Source organism: Ceratotherium simum, chromosome 5 (assembly GCF_057802395.1).
Source record: "Ceratotherium simum simum isolate JZ-2026a chromosome 5, ASM5780239v1, whole genome shotgun sequence".
NCBI classification, from domain to species: domain Eukaryota; kingdom Metazoa; phylum Chordata; class Mammalia; order Perissodactyla; family Rhinocerotidae; genus Ceratotherium; species Ceratotherium simum.
The window spans coordinates 32377830-32393684 of NC_141904.1; the positions used below are offsets into that span (position 1 = coordinate 32377830).

General features: G+C 49.2%; 1 protein-coding gene across 2 annotated transcripts; it reads right to left on the reverse strand.

The window, feature by feature from the left end:
* Positions 1-3494: 3494 nt before the first annotated feature.
* Positions 3495-10057, reverse strand: EOMES (eomesodermin). Of its 2 annotated transcripts, none has more exons than XM_004419441.3 (6): positions 8857-10057; positions 7647-7801; positions 6860-6981; positions 6250-6408; positions 6103-6164; positions 3495-5277 (listed from the first exon to the last, which is right to left on the reverse strand). In XM_004419441.3, the coding sequence occupies exons 1-6, from the start codon at positions 9732-9734 to the stop codon at positions 4596-4598; spliced, it is 2058 nt and encodes a 685-aa protein (XP_004419498.1). In that variant the 5' UTR covers positions 9735-10057; the 3' UTR covers positions 3495-4595. The 2 variants fall into 2 exon arrangements, with proteins under 2 accessions (XP_004419498.1, XP_004419497.1); XM_004419440.3 differs by having other exon boundaries at positions 3495-5334; positions 8857-10055.
* Between the last annotated feature and the right edge of the window lie 5798 nt (positions 10058-15855).

Here is a 15855-nt window from a genome sequence, read left to right on the forward strand (position 1 = left end):
GACTGCTGAGTCGAGCCCAGAGTTACTGTGTGAGCTCTCCACAAGAGCTTTCAGAAGGAAGTTTAGGGCTTTTTAAGGAGACGGGGGGGAAAATTAAAGTGGGGGAGTGGTGGTGCACGCCCTCCAGCCTACAATAAGCAGTGACCCGCGCTTCGGGGGCCGTTAGAGATCCATCAGAAGCAGAGGCACTTTGGGGACCATCGCTGAGGGCCTGCTCCGCATCTGGAGGAGAGCTAAATCTTCCCCTGGTGAACTCGATGCGCATCTTCGGCGACACGCAAAGGATTCCTCGGGCCGAGGGGGAGAGGGGTGAATGGATCGCCAGGAGAAGTTTATTTTTCTTTTAAGCCGTAATGAGAAAAAATTCTGTGGCCACCAAGGTCCAAGTCCCCATTATGTTAAAAAAAAAAAAATGTCCCCGAACCGCTCAGCTCGTGGGTGGGGGAAGAAATCCAGCCCGTACCGGGTTTGGGCGAGTGGGAACCCTTGAGAATCCCAAATGTACGAGCTGGGGGTTCCATCTCCCAACGAAGATAGGCGCAGGTGGACGGATTCCGCAGGTTCGAGTCCAGCCGGGCTGGACCTGCGGAGTTCGCATACTCGAAAACCTAAACTTGAGGGATGGGAGATGGAGGGTTGGGGATTTCATGAAAGGGGACTCAATCCCGCTCACGAACAGAGTTTTGCAAATTACCTTTTAAAAGAGCCTCCCGATGATGCCGAAATCGCCGCGAGGTGGAAGCCAAACTTTCGGAGCTGGCATGCAGTGGGTGGGAGACATCGCCGCGCGGGCTGGAAGGGGGAAGGACGCAGTGTCCAGGCGAGCGGAAAATGAGTAATGTTAATTTTTGTCTTTACTGGAGGCTCAATTTCGATTAAAATTAAGGGGCATGCGGGAATGTTTTTATTCCGGAGAATTTCCATGACATCCGCAGAATTTTTTTTTAAAAACTGCATCATCTCCTCTCTCCTCCTCCCCCCGTCCCCCCACCTCGTTTAGTTCAGAAGGAAGGAAGAGACTGCAGAGGGAAGGGAAGACTGTGAGACTGCCTTTACACCCAGGTTTAAAGCTAATCAAAGAGGTGGCTGGAAAAGGAAGGAGGCTAGGACCAAAAGCTGATCTGGAGCCTCGAAACTCTCCATTGCGGAGCTGGAAGATGCGTTGCTGCAGACTCCAAGCGAGCTCCGAACGCCGGTCCTGCTTCACAGACTGAGAGTTTGGCGCGCTAGTCTGCAGCTTCCCCTCCTCCTCTATTACTTTGCTGACTCTTCCTGCCTTTCCCGGTGGGCGGCTCCCCACCCCACCCCCAGGATAGCTACCCTATGTCCCAGCAATTCTCAGCTTCAGCACCGAGGAGGACGAATCCCGCGACCGCGGGGAGCGAACTCATGCCGGGGCGGGGTCCGGGCAGAGGAAGGTCCCGCTCCGAGTTCTCCCCAAAGCAGAAAAGACTTCCAGGGGCTGCGGGCGGGCTGCTTTTTTCGTTTGCTTTTTTTAAAAAACCCCAACAACCAAAACGTGTATGGCGATGTAAAGGACACGCGTGGAAACTGACGAACAACAGTATTTCCAACTCAGAGTCGGGTCTTTTTTGCATTTGTTTCCTCTTTCGTTGAGGTTTATTTATTTTATTGTGTATTTTTGTCTGGAGCAAGAACTGAGGTGAAGCGAACCCTGGCGAGCCAGCAGACCCCCACGCCGGTGTCTCCACCCTGCGCAGGGAACGCCGCCTGTGCCGGCGCAAACGCGGGGACCCTGGCGGAGAACGTAAACAAACGGGGCGCCGAGCCCTTGATCTTTATTTAAATAGAGACTTGTTTATCGGGGTCATCCTAGGAGGATTAATTAGATACATCTCTTCACAATTTGGTGTCTGACACTCCATCTTAGGAATGCCTTATCATAAGGTGTTAATTGGGGCCACTCAGCCACTTACGTTTCTATTAAACACTCTGAGGGACTTTTCACAAGTATCAGGTTCTTTTTACTGTACGGTGCAAAAATATACGGAACTCGAAATAGACTAGGGCCAGAGTCTGCTTTATCCTGGCAGTAATTAGCATTTTCGAGCTTTCTAGAGGGCAGAATAGAAGAGCACCATTTCGAAATTCCATCGCACCTCCCAATACGCTATGGTTCCTTGAGGATGGGAGGGGGGCACGCGCTGATCAGGTGAGGGGGCTACAAGTCTTTCTCCCCAAGTCTGAATCGGTCATCGGCAATAAATACATAAACCAAATTTCAAAGCTTTCCTTTCCAGCCCTGATAAAATGCGGGACGTTTGGCAAAGCGTTTTGAACGGTCGGAGACGCGGAGCTAGAGTCGGAGCCCCCAAGGTCACGGGCGGCGCGGGGGGAACTCGGGCCCTGGCAGGGTGGAGGAAATGGGAAACCGGGGAGAGGCGAGGTACACGCTCCTCGCGGCCTTAATTGGGCGCGGAAGGGGAGGAGGTCCCGGCTGATTGCTCGCCTCCCAGCAGCTAATCCTCTTAGCAGCTGCATTTCCGCGCCACGCAGTTAGCAGAATGACCCTCCCAACCAGACCTTTACCCCGGGAGGGTCCGGAGGGGGCTGCAAACGTTTGCAAGCTAGGCCAGAAGCCGTCTGCTGATAAGCCTGGCGGGACGTCTGGCCGGGGGACAAAGGGCCCTCCGCCCCACTCCTTGGTTTAACTCTTTGGCGGGCCCAGGGCTCAGCCAGGGCATGGGGTGGCCTTCGCCCTGTCGGGGAATGAGAGCCAAATAAACAGCGCTAAACGCGCGGCGAACCGCTCCCCGGCAGCTGTTTGCAGAGTGGCGGTGCGCGGGGCGACTGGAATCCTCGTTTCTAAGTGTCGCGCCGCCCCCAGCCCGCGCCGCAGCCCAGCGTCCCCGGCCGAGCTGGCTGCCCGCAGAGCGCCCGGGCCGGCAGTTACGGATGCGGGCAGCCCGGGCGGACGGGTGCTCCCGAGGGCTCCGTGCACAAGAGAGCCGCATGTGGGAGCAGAAGCCGAGCTGTGGGCGGCCCGCTCCCCGCTGCGCCTCGGGGAGCCGGAACTCGTGGGCGCTCAAAGGGCCGAGGGGGTTCCCGGGGAGCCCACATGTGTCCAGGGATGGGTGACCCCAAGTAAGCCCAGGAAAAAGCCCCAGAGAACGAAGCGGTCGGGGGCCGTGACAGGGCCGCGAGGCCAAGAGCTGGAGGCTTGGATTAAGCCTGGTGTGAGCAATCTTGCATCTCGGCAATCCCCCTCCCCCAGCCCAGATACCCATTGTCCAGACTTCCCGGTGGGGTGAGGAAATAACCCCATTCAACGTCAAGGAAAAGAGAAGACAAACAAAAGCATCCCCACCCCCTCATGACTAGGGTGTCCACTTAGAGATTCTAGAGCCTTGCATGGGGGGAGGGAGGGAGGGTTGGTGGGATAGTGTTCATGCTAGAGAAGGGTGGAGGAGGAAGCAAAATAAGATCTTTAAAACAAAGATTAAAACCCACAGTACAGAAGACAGCTATACCTGTTCCCTTAATGAACCACATTTATTAAAAATGACTAAGACTGTACATAAAAATCCAAGATCTCTAAAAAGCCTATAGGAGCTGTGGCATCAGGTTTTAGTTTCTTCACATTACCAAGTTGGGTAGTGGGGTGGTGAAGGAAGAGGATGAAATAGGAGTTTTCCTTAAACACGATTCAAGTTAGTACAGAGTAGCTGAATACATTCTTAACTATCTAAGAAGTAAACAGAATATTCCCAAATATCATGGAGAAACTGTCCCCCTGCCCCTGCAGCTGTTGTCAGGTGATTTGCAAATTCTTTACAAAGCCAAAGCACCAAGTTTACATAATCTCAGACACCTATGTAGACTATTTGTACAATATTTTCCACGGTATTCTACAGTGTATCTAAGCACACGCGACTGTACACTTTAAAATTCTTGTTTTTGGCGACTCCCTCCCTTGCCCTCTCCTGAGTCCTACAAGCCAGCTCGGCACACAGCAGAGGCCTAGCAACTGAGGCAGTCCTGCACTAGGGAAAACATGGCTTGTTCCACAAGCCTGAGAGGAATCAAAGTCAGGTAAAACCAGCACCTTCACAAAAGTTTTTCTTGCCTCCCAGGCCTGACATCTTTTGTCCCCAGCAGAAGGTAACAGCAAAAAGTCCCCTGTTGAACCTTAAGGCCCAGCCCTTCTCTTCCAGAAGCAAAACACCTTACCACTCTGGGCTTCTATTTGCTTACAGATTTACAAATAGAAACGAGAACCAAAGCTTTCAACTCATTTGATAGCGCTCTGCACTCAGTTTTCACAGCCTGATTCTCTGAATGTTTAGTGTCTCCAATAAATAAATCCAGAACCTTGAATAAACTTCAAATTTTAAAACACTTTAAAGTTCTCCATTAACTTTATTTAAAAAAGAAAAAAAAACGCTAGGCTTGTTTCAGTTACCTGCAGCAATCAAAAAGCTTTGGCACCTTCTTTTAGAGAATTGCACAAAACAGGACGCATCAAGATGGAAGGCAAACGTCTTTTTGGCAACCTAGGCAAAGAAGACAACAAAAAACACCACCAAGTCCATCTGCCAAAAATTAGCTCATTTTTACGAGGTTAAAATAACTCTTTAGGGAGTTGTGTAAAAAGCATAATAGCCCCCCATGCCTTTTGAAGTGTCTTTACTGTACTCTTCAGCGTTAATGTCCTCACACTTTATAGAGGGGGAATTTTCATTACTAGAGGTGCTAGGAGACAGCCGCCTTCGCTTACAAGCACTGGTGTATACCCCTGAATCGTTGGAATCGAGAGACTTGATGGAAGGGGGTGTCTCTATCCAAGAAGAGCTAATTTCTTCTTTGACTTTCTCTTTGGAGAGTTGATCTTCAGAGAACACAGTGGGGCTTGTTCTGGAGGTCCATGGGAGTCCAGCCGCCATCTTCCTCTGATAAGAACCTCGACCTCCCCACCCTGCCATTGCAGGGAAGGTTGGGTCAGGGTAATACCCCAGAGCATGGGATGTCTGGAGGGGCAAGGATTTAATACCATACGGGAGCAAGGTGCTGGAAGTATATTCAGACTCATAGGAACCGATGTCTAGTTTGTTGGCCCCAGGTTGCTGGACAGGCGTGACAAGCCATCGCTGGGGAGGGTTGGCCACCTCTTCGCTCTGTTGGGGTGAAAGGAGGCCGTTGGTCTGTGGCACGGTTCTCTCGCCATTATAATATCGGGCTTGAGGTAAAGTGTTGACAAAGGGCTCCGGGAAGAAGGACTGAACGCCGTACCGACCTCCAGGAACAATCTGATGGGATCTAGGAGAATCCGTGGGAGATGGAGTTAACCTGTCATTTTCTGAAGCGGTGTACATGCTACAATATAAAGAGAAACACTTAAAAAAAAAAAAACCCTAATGTTCTCCCCAAACAAACCACCTCCCAGAAATGAAAAAAGGCTCCCATACTGGGCTCTGTACTGGGAACACTGGTCTGTTGGAGTGGAGCAATGGAGGTAGGAGATGCACTGGCCCATTTTAGCTAGACTGTTGGCTCATTGGGAAAAATTTCCCACCAAATAAGAAAAAGTTTCCTCCCAGGGAGTAGGAATTTAAACTATGGAAAATCCACCTTTGCAAGTCCTAGAACTTGAAGAACTCAGAGCAACTTTCCCTTGTCACGGTGGTGGAAGGAATGCTGGTTGTGGGTGTTAGGAGCCCCAGATTTAAAAGACATTGGTGGGGCCTTGCTGTTTGATGTTGTGAAAATTACATCCTCTTAGTTTCAGGTTTTTCTTATGTAAAAAAAAAAGAGGGCGAGTAATAAGACCTGCTCCTGAGAGGATAAAAAAGTTGGATCAAATGAAAAGGAAGGTATATAAATTATGAAAATTTCAAATCTCCACTCAAATGGTAAAAAAAAGCTCCTCATTTTTAAGCCCTTAACATTTCTTTAGAAATTAACAAAACTCGTCTGTGCAAATTCTAAAGTAAGATTAGTTAAGGCAAAAAATATGCAAAAATAAAAATAGGTAAAAATCCCAAACATGAAAGCTTTTCCTAGAATATGTTCTCAGGAAAGTGTCTGATTATATACGTCCTGTTCAAAGATGACCATGCAAATATGAATAAAAGCTATACGTACGAATCATAGTTGTCCCTGAAGCCTTTTGCAAAGGGGTTATGGTCAATCTTTAGTTGCGTTATCTAGAGAGGGGAGAAAAATAGTTGTTGAGTGTTTTATCACACTGGACCTAGCTTTAGAGATCCTTGGGACGTTTGGGACACTCACATCGGTGTTTTGGTAGGCAGTCACTGCAATGAACTGCGTTTCAGAGAAGGTGAAGGTCTGAGTCTTCGAGGGCTCATTCAGGTCCTCCACGCCGTCCTCTGTAACTTCGACAATGTGCAGTCGCGGTTGGTACTTGTGTAAAGACTGTAAGACTATCATCTGGAAATGGTACAGAAAAAGAGTTGCCAAATCTAAAATGTCTCTTAGAGGCTTATCAAAACTAGATTTTGACAAATTATATATTTTGGAATGGGATTCCTGCTTCCTCCCCACCAACAGCTATCTTTTTCTATTGCCATGGTTAAGATCTTATCATTGCCATTTTTGAAACTTAAAACATAGCTGAGTATGCGTGTTTATGATAGACACTCTTTCCTCTTGGTTTCCTAAGTCCCCAAAATATTTTAGTATTTCTGTTGCTAATAGTCAACTCACTGTTATTGAAATCCAGTAAGAAAGTGAAAATGAGAAAGGTCGAAAGAAAAAAAAGGTTAGAAACAGGCGAGCAAGCAGGTAACAAGTGCAAATACTATAAACACAGTGAAGACTACAGAAACTCATTAGAAAAGAGATCTATAGCCAGAAGACACCCCTTTCTCTGTCACTCTACCTGCGTGTTGTTGTTATTTGCGCCTTTGTTATTGGTGAGTTTTAATTTCCCGAAGGAAATCTCCTGTCTCATCCAGTGGGAACCAGTATTAGGAGACTCTGGGTGAACATACATTTTGTTGCCTAAGAGAAAATGAAACAAAACACAAAACCCAAGCATATAGGGCTGTTTACAAATGGAGGTAGGGCAAGGATGTCTGTTACCTAACAGGCAAGATTTAAGAACTAGACTTACAGCACAAGTCTCCCCAGTGCTACCTGCTTAAGAAGGCCAGTGGAGACCAATCAGGCTCCATCGATATCCCTCCCAGCACCCCAGTGCTTCCAGCCGTCCTTGGACAAGGCACTGGTCTTAACATTACTTCAAAATATAAAAATGGAGCCAACGGGAGATGCCTCTTGAAGGTCAATTTGGGTCCCTCTAAAGCTGGAAGGGCAACATCTGATGGAAGATGGTTGGATTTTTATGGGTGGACTCACCCTTGGGGAGGACTTTCTCAAGTGAAGATTAGAATGCCAGGGGCCCTTGCCACTAGGAGAGTTTATGACAATTCGTTTCTCAAACAGAGGGTGGGGGGTGGAGTAGGGTCATGGTTAAAGTCTATATATTGGAAGGCAAGAAATCTGACTTAGCAATTCTCTCCCTCAGTCAAACAATCAACACAAAGAAACTCAAACTAACACCTCTAGACCCCAGATGCGGGTAGAAATGCTAGATTTAAACGTGAGTTGTTTGAGTCAAGGGTTCCCCGCCCGCTCCTCCCTGCCCGGGCCTCCTCTCTCCTCACCCTGCATGTTATTGTCGGCTTTGCCGCAGGTCACCCACTTGCCCCCCTGGAAGCGCCAGTGGTTGGGGTCCGCCAGCACCACCTCTACGAACACGTTGTAGTGGGCGGTGGGATTGAGTCCGTTTATGTTGAAGCTCAAGAAAGGAAACATGCGCCTGTGCAAGGGAATAGAACCAGGATAAGCGATTTAAATCCGGGTGCCCGAGAGCAGGCCCATACTCTTCCAGGTTCGCGGACCCTGGGGTAGGGTCGGAGCACGACATTTAGAAGTCTACAGAATGAACAGAATACCAGTAGATAAAGCGGCCCTTCCTGTGTAAAATATTTTTGAGTTGGCAACTCTTGGAACATCTGTTTTCCGAAATAATTTGCCCCAAAGTCAGTATTTCCCAAACTCATGTGCTTCTGCGCCCTCTCTCCACTCAAGTTCTCGACCTTTTCAGGTGCTGATTACTTTTTCCTCCAAGATGTTAAAAATCACTAATTTTTACACTTACAATTACCAGAGAACATTAAGTTGTTCTTCAAAACAAATTTTAATTCTGCTGATAATGCTAAAAGTCACCTTTGAGCGCCCCTCTCCCAGAACCCACCCCTCACTTTCCCCAGAAGTAACCACTGTTAACAGCTGGATATGTATCAGAACTTTCTCGTGCCTCGAACCCCAGCGAGGTCTGGCTCCAGGGCCTGCCTAACCAACTACTCGGACCAGCCCTCGGATGCCAGCGCTCTCGTCCTCACGCCCATCTCCCGGAGGCGCCCCGTGGAGATCCTGGCGCCTAAAACTGCGGGAGCCCATCTACTGTGCTCAGGGGGCCAACTCTTGTGCCTTTCCCCCCATCCGCGGCTCCTCGCCTGCATGCAGGGACCAGCGTATCGCCGAGCCGGCGGATCTAGTAAATCCAGCTTTGTGGGCAAGCTTCAATTTCCATTTCCGCCTCCTCCTGGTCAATCCAGGTGAGAGTGACCGGAGGGGAGGGGAGGGGAGGGAGGAAGCAACCGTAACTTTAGCACCCCGCACAAACTGTCCGAGCGCAGACAGGGAGAAACACCGAATTGGAGACGTGGGGTCTCCTCTTTCTGCGCGCGAAAAACACTCTCCGGGCAAAGCGCGGAGCGAGTGGACCCAGCTCCCTCACCCCCGGCCTTCCCCAGGACCACACATTCACTCTTTACCCCCGCGCCCCGGGCCCCTCCGCGCTGCGCTCACCTTCCCTGTTTCGTAATGATCATCTCGGTTTGGTGGCGGTGGAATTTGAGCCACAGAGGCCGGTTGCACAGATAGACGTGGGCACGGAAGCCGGAACCAGGAACCCCCAAGCCCCCCAATCCTCCGCAAGAACCAGCAGCTGCCGCCCCAGGGTACGGCCCATAGAGCGGAGCCCCCTGGCTGTACTGATAGGCGCCCGGGCCACCTGCTCCGCCGCCGCTGCCGCCCGGGCCACTACTCGCGCCGGCTCCCGGGCCGAACTGTGCCCTCCCGGGTGGGCACACAGCCGCGGGGAAGCCGCCGGGGGGCAGCATGGAGCCGTAGGGGTAGCGCGCCCCGTTGGGAGCCGGGTACACAGATCCGTGGGGAGCCCCGGCCGCCGCCTGGTATGGGAAGAGCGAGCAGGGCGCGGCCAGCTCGGAGCCCTGAGGCCCGGGGGACTGGAGGTAGTAGCGCTCCGAGCTCAGGCTGTCCATGGAGTAGCGTGCGGTGGTGGCGGCGGCGGCGGCAGCCGCAGCTGCGGCAGCGGCTGAGGGCAGCTCCTCCTCCCCGCAGGGGGAGCCCTTGCGGCCGTCCGGGGGCCCCGGCTTGGCCACTGCCGCGGCGCTGGCAAAGGCGTCCCCGGCGTCGGCGTCACTGAGCATGGCCGCGGGGGCCCCCGCGCTGGCAGCTGCGGGTTCCCCACTCCCTGTCTCGCACGATAGGCTGCCGGAGAACTTCTTGGGCGCTTTGTCTAAGTCCAGCCTCTGAGGCGAGGGGGCCGCGGCGGGATGGTGGCCGGCGCTCCCGCCGCCGCCGCCTCGCGCACTCTCCAGCGAGTAGAAGTGCGCGCCAGGCAGGTTCACCGAGCTCACTAAGAGCTGCTCCCCTAACTGCATGCTTTGCAAAGCGCAGACGGCAGCTGGCTGCTTCCTCTCCTCCTGCGGCCTTATTATAAAGGCAGGATGGGGGAGCCAGCGCCCTCTTCCGAGGGGAAGGTAACTTCCCTTTCCTCCCGTGCCGGGGCTACCCACCTGGCGACACGCGGGCCGCTAAGGCGCGCACCCCCGCACCCTGAACCCTGTGTCCTTTCCGCAAGGAAAGCGCACTGAGTTTGAAGGCAGGCGGTGGAAGTTGACGGAGAAGCACTCTCCTTTTCCTTCCCGGTCCTTCTTGTCTCTCTGGACCACCCCGCCCCCTCCTCCCACACTCACATTCAGGAAGAAGAGGACTTAGATCTCTGTCCCCATCCACCCGCTAGAGCTAGCCTTTCTGCCTTTCTCGACTGCCAAACTATCGGTCAAGTTGACCACTTGGAAACTTGCAGGCTGTCATTGGCTGCTTTATATATGTGCAGCCAGGGAGGGCCTTCGCGGCCCTACAACCTCGGGACCCTCCTATTGGCTGATGGAGGTGACACTAATTCAATTAGGCATTTACTAATTGGATCAAGTCGCCTGCGACTTTCTTTTCCTTTAGTCTGATTTTTTTTTTTTTTTGAGATTCTGTCCTGCTGTGAGAATCCATCCTTGTGTCTGTATTTCGCTGGAGTTTAGGGGAACAGGGTTTGGGGTTGCCGTAGCGGAGTCCACTCTTGGCACAGAAGTCATCTTAGCGCTCTAAGCAGGGGATGCGGGGGCGGGAGCAGGCTTAGAGGCTAGAGGGAGAAAGGCTCTGCAAGTTGATGGCTTGCAGGGAGTCACCGGCCCCTGAAGGTGGGGATCTGGGGCGAGTTGGAGAGAGGTCCAAGCATAGTCTCTGTCCTCCTCAGGGGCAGTAACTTCAGGCACACTTTCCTCCCGATGGGGAGGACTCCCTGGCCTTCAACATACAGGAAACACTTTTTGTTCGGTCTCATCCTTTTACTCAATGGGACGGGTTTGTGGAGAGGAACCTCGCGCTAGGCTTTTGGGATTCCGGAGACTGCGAGAGCACACTGCCATCCTTGAGGATCGAAGCCCTCAGCTGATGAATCAGAAGCCCGGTGGGGTGGGATACTGGGAAGACCCTCATTCCCAAGCCAACACGCCTGCTGCTTTCAGGAGGCAATCACTTTTACTCCTCACAATTTAAAATCCACGCCGCTCAGTTTCCCTGAATCGGGGATCCCCCTCCCCCCATCTTCAGTTCGGCCCGACACCGAGAAACAAAGGTTCCCCAGCAGCCGCGCGGTTAAGATTCCCTGCGCCTCTCCTCTGCCGCGCAACACAGAAGGTAGAATAATTAGTGAAATAATCAGTTTGATATTGAATTAAGCCTTTTTGCCCCAGCTGCCTGTTTTTCCTCTGCGTTTCCGCAGACAGTAGTCAAGAGTGGTGCCGTCATATTTTATTGTTTTATTATTACGGAGAGGAGGGCACGTTTCGTTGCAGATAAGGAGAAGCCTGAATATTCGCTGTTAATAAGCAATTACGTACACGGCTTGTAATCGCTCCGGGAGCTCATTTTCCGGCTGAGATGTCGGGACTCTGCTTCCCCAACCAAACGCGATCACACGGGAAACTCTTCGCCCACAACAGATGAGGCAGCCGCAGGGTTTGTTGAGCGCGCACGCGCCGGTGCAGAACGCCTCGAAGCTTTCCTCCCTAGGTTCAAACCACAGCAGCACCAACATCGGCACGTCTGGGTTAGAGAGCGAGGCGGTCCTTAATGCACTCGGACGCTCCAGGGCTTTTACCAGTTTTTCGCGGTGGTGAAAACTGGGAGCGCGAGAGGGTTTTCAGGGTCAAGGCACAGCCAGGGGACAGGGAGCAAGTTAAGCGAGTGGACCGGGGCGGGGGCCTCGTGGGTCCTGGGCAGAGCAGCCCGGGAGCAGATCCCTGGAAAGTTGGCCCAGAGTGCGCTCACCCCAGCACTCCTTTCCTTTCGTCTCAGCAAGTTAGTTCGGGTTTGGCGTGGCTTTCTGCTTTAATCACCCCCACCGTCCACTCCCATCTCGCCGGCTTTTGTTTTATTTTGACCCAGGGAGGTCTTGAAGAATTGAATTTTTCAGGTACTTTATACTTTTGAAGACTTCATGATTTTCAAAGTGGATATTCCGTGAGGGAGAAGCGAGAGCAAGGAAAGGAAGGGGCCGGGAGGCTTGGGCGGCTTAGCGACGCAGCAGAGGCCATGGGATTCTGGTTACGACTCGGGGGCTCCTCCACTTTAGCCTTCACCTGAGCTGCAGGATGTTAAGGAAAAAGTAGGGATGAGATCGAATCTCACATCCTTTGGAGATAGGGTGGCCGGAGGTAGATTTGTGCTTTATAGCAGCGAGAAAGTGGGCCTCGGTGTTCCTTCAAATTGCTTTCGAGGCGGCCAGGGAGGCGCTGCGCGTGGCAAAGTGCCATCGCAGGCAACAGGCATCGTTCCGACCCACTCTGGCGCAAATAACGCGGGCCAGCTGTCCCCCGCACCACATCAGAGTTGATTTTATTCCAGCCCCAGAGCAAGCTCTTGAAAGCGCGTGGGTTCATTCCGAGTGCTACCTACTTATTAAGTATACAGTATACACGGTGTGTGTAATCAGGATTAGTGTTGATTCTTGGGGCAGGAAATTGCACTTTGTATCTCCCCACCTCCCCAATATATCTATTATTTTACCCAAACTTTAACACATTTTACAGACAGAGCAACAAAGAGAAATTCAAAGAGTCAAAATTCAGGTTCTATAAACCTGCTCTGGACCCAGGATTTTTGGAACATGGAAAATATATACATCATTTGTATTACTCTTATAAATATATATATTACAAATTCCTTTTTAACGTGATGAAGAGCACTGTTTCAACTAAAGATGATTTTTTTCTGACTGCATAGAGATAAAGAAATCTCATTTAATGGTTCTTCTGTATTAACTAACTAATTACATCAGTATTATTATTACATATGGAATATACTAGTCTAAATTCCTGGAGAGTTATAGATGAGCAAATATATGATTTCCTATGGGCTTTCCTTCTGCTGGCTCAATTTTACTTATAACCAGGGAAAGAGACATAAAAATTATTTTCACATGCCCCAGCCACACTTTAAAATCCAAGCCCTCTTTTCCAGAAACAGGAACAGAAAAGAGAGCTAAAGCAGTGGCTTCAGTGAACACGTCAGGCGGCACCCTCCTTAGATTGGGTGGGCAAATAACAGCCTTCCAGCCTGTTTGCTGTTTGATTTCAATTACACCCCAAGCTTCATGAAATCCAAATGAGACATTTATTGAAAGGTGCCTGGTTTTATGTGGCTCAACTGACAGTGTATTGGAATACATTGAACAAAAACATCAACATAGAGGAGGAAATGTGGAGACCCCTTGGAACCCCAGACCCAAATGCCAGCTGGATTAACTCAAATCTTGCACCTTTCAGCCTGAGATGGAGCAAGCAGGACCCTCTGAGGGCTACAAGGAAGCCAAGGCCAAGCCTGTGGGTAAGCCTATTAAAGATCTCATGCTCTATTGTCTCAAGCAATAATACCAACTTCATACCACTGTCTCATCCTGGTAACATAAAGTTATTGCTAACCTGGCCAGGTGACCTCTTTACCCCTTTCTCCCCCTTAAAGATAGCCAGTCCCAGTGCCTTCATCTTTTAAAAGCAAAACTGAGAAGCATTTGGCTGTAACAGGACTATTACACATCAAATACATATACACATGTATGACTAAATTACAGGGGTGAGTTATAGACGAATGCAATGATATATGGTTTACCTCTCCTCTGCCCCCCCTCCATACAACCAAGGGGGCCCATATAAATGTCCCAATAAATTCTATTATTTTCACCCCCACTAAAAATGTGTTATCAAAACACTGTCCGTGTTATTCAAACACTTTGTAAATTCTGAGCAGACTTGCTGCCGGTTCTCCTTTTAACCCTAGGAAAACATTCCAACATTAACCGGTCACCAGCGCTTCGCCTGGACTCTGGGAAAATGTCAATAGGTTTTTTGTGGTGAGTTGGTCCTTTTACTATTTATCTATGGCCTTTTCTTTGTTGATGTTACATTTTATTTCACCATCTCGGGTTCACTCTTTGGTCCTTTGTTCTCTGAGGGCCAGATCTGCCACCTCCGCTGTGCTTTCCGAAGGGGGAGGGAGCTTTTGCACCACTGTAAGGTTGTTCATGTTTCACTTTTTTTTTTTTTTTTAAAGAAAATGTCCTGTAAGACAAAACATTTTAGTAAGGATAAATAGTGTTGATTCTGCTGACAACAGCAAGGTACTCTCACCAACACAGTTTCACTTTTATAAGAATTTATATTTCACCATGATGCTGAAATAGACTGATCACTTGCTTTGAAAACAAATCATCAGGTCCACAAACATGTGAGGCAAAGAGTCATATTAAACCCACTGTATTTTTTCAAACAAGAATGACCAATTTAAGCTATTATCTTAGCTATTAATCCATCTATTTAGATTGTTAAATGTAATTGTAGTTCATTGTTGAAATTTGAGAAGGTGGGGGAATCCTGGAATGAAAGTTAATAAATATAACAAGAGTTGCTTATTATAAAAAATAAATGATCTTTTCTTAAACAATGAATCAAGAATCTTTTTTATGAAAGTATTTTTTTAAACTTTAAATGATCTTTTGGATTTAACTGCTGTTTGATCATCATCATCATATTTACGGAAGTACATAAATTCACATAAATAACAAGAAAAGCCACATGAGGCAAAGTAAATAAAATAAAATAATCTCAAAAATAAATTATGAGAAAGTTTGGCTAATTATTACTACATTGAAATATGAAAGAGTTATACAGGGCTCTACCTGCCTTGCTTACTTTTTTGCACTTTGAAAGGCCTGGCACTTAGTAGGTGCTCATCTGTTAATTGAAAGAAAAGGGTTACTAAGTCTGTAAACTAGAGAAAATAAAATAGCCCCAAAACAGTGTCAAGTCTCAGGCTTTATAACCATGAAGATTAAAGTAAAAATGCTCTTTTTCCTTAAAAGAAAGAGAAAACACTGATAGTCCTAAATTAATGGACCTGGCATTTTCATCCTTTCTAGACTTTTTATGATTAAAAAAAATTTTTTTAGACGTTCCTAACCCAGAGGTTTTACAATATTGCATGGCTGTTCATGTGTATGTCAAGGTTGACATTCTTCCACAGGAAAATAGGAAAGTTAGTGACAGAATTGCAATACAGCTGTTAATGGGAACAACCACCATGTAGCCAAGGAGAAATATTCTCCTGAACATAAACCACGTGCATATCACGAACAGAGTTGGCAGAGCCTATGGGAATTAATATTTCAACAGAAGGTACCTCTCTGATACAGGTGCTGCAGGATGTCTACACAACAGGTGGGTAGAATCCAATCCTGTTGACCAGGACTCAATATGACAAGGGCAGCTGGAAGCTCCCATTGAGGCCCTATGTGAGAAATGGGGAGAGGGCAAGTCTGGGTTGGAGAGTTACTCAGCGGAAAGTAGCAAGCCCACAAGATAACCAAGGAAGAGAGAGTGAGAGGGAAGGAAGAAGGAAGGAAGGTCAACAGGATAGGGAAACCAAAGAAATCATTCCTTAAACTCTCTTTTTAGAACCCTAAGAGAAAAGCAGAACGTTGTATGCAGAATTGTATGTATTCGTGGCTCTACCTTTTACTAGCTTTGTGAGTCTGAGAAAGCTCCTTAACTTCTCTGTCCCCCATTCCCACTTGTAATAATAGCATACAGAATGTAAAGCAATTAGAACAGCCAGGCACATAGGAAGGTCCAAAGTCTTTCCTATTACTCTCCATCGCACCTACACTGAGCTCACTTTTTGCCCTTCTTATTAGCTACTGGGGCTGAAAGAGGGTGTAGGAACCTTAGTCTTTCTCTTCCAAAGATTCCCAGTCTGATGGGGAAGGCCTGGAGCTAACAAGTCAAAGGCAACGTGAACCAGAGGTAGGAAGCAGGAGTGACTCAGAACCCGAGAGGAGAGTCCCTAGTTGTTCTATTTGCTTGTTTCTGTTTCCCCAGAAGGGGGGGAAAATACAGCGCCCTCCCCGTGAGCGCTGCTGGAAAGGTGCACTTCAAAGGGAGGCAGCCC

Bases quoted from the DNA above. Each gene is read 5' to 3' on its own strand.
- EOMES (XM_004419440.3), bottom strand. From the start codon at position 9,734: ATGCAGTTAGGGGAGCAGCTCTTAGTGAGCTCGGTGAACCTGCCTGGC. The intron at 7,802-8,856 runs GTGAGCGCAGCG...TCCCTTGCACAG, and splicing joins ATCATTACGAAACAGGGAAG to GCGCATGTTTCCTTTCTTGA. The intron at 6,409-6,859 runs GTAGAGTGACAG...TACCATTTCCAG, and splicing joins CAAATAACAACAACACGCAG to ATGATAGTCTTACAGTCTTT.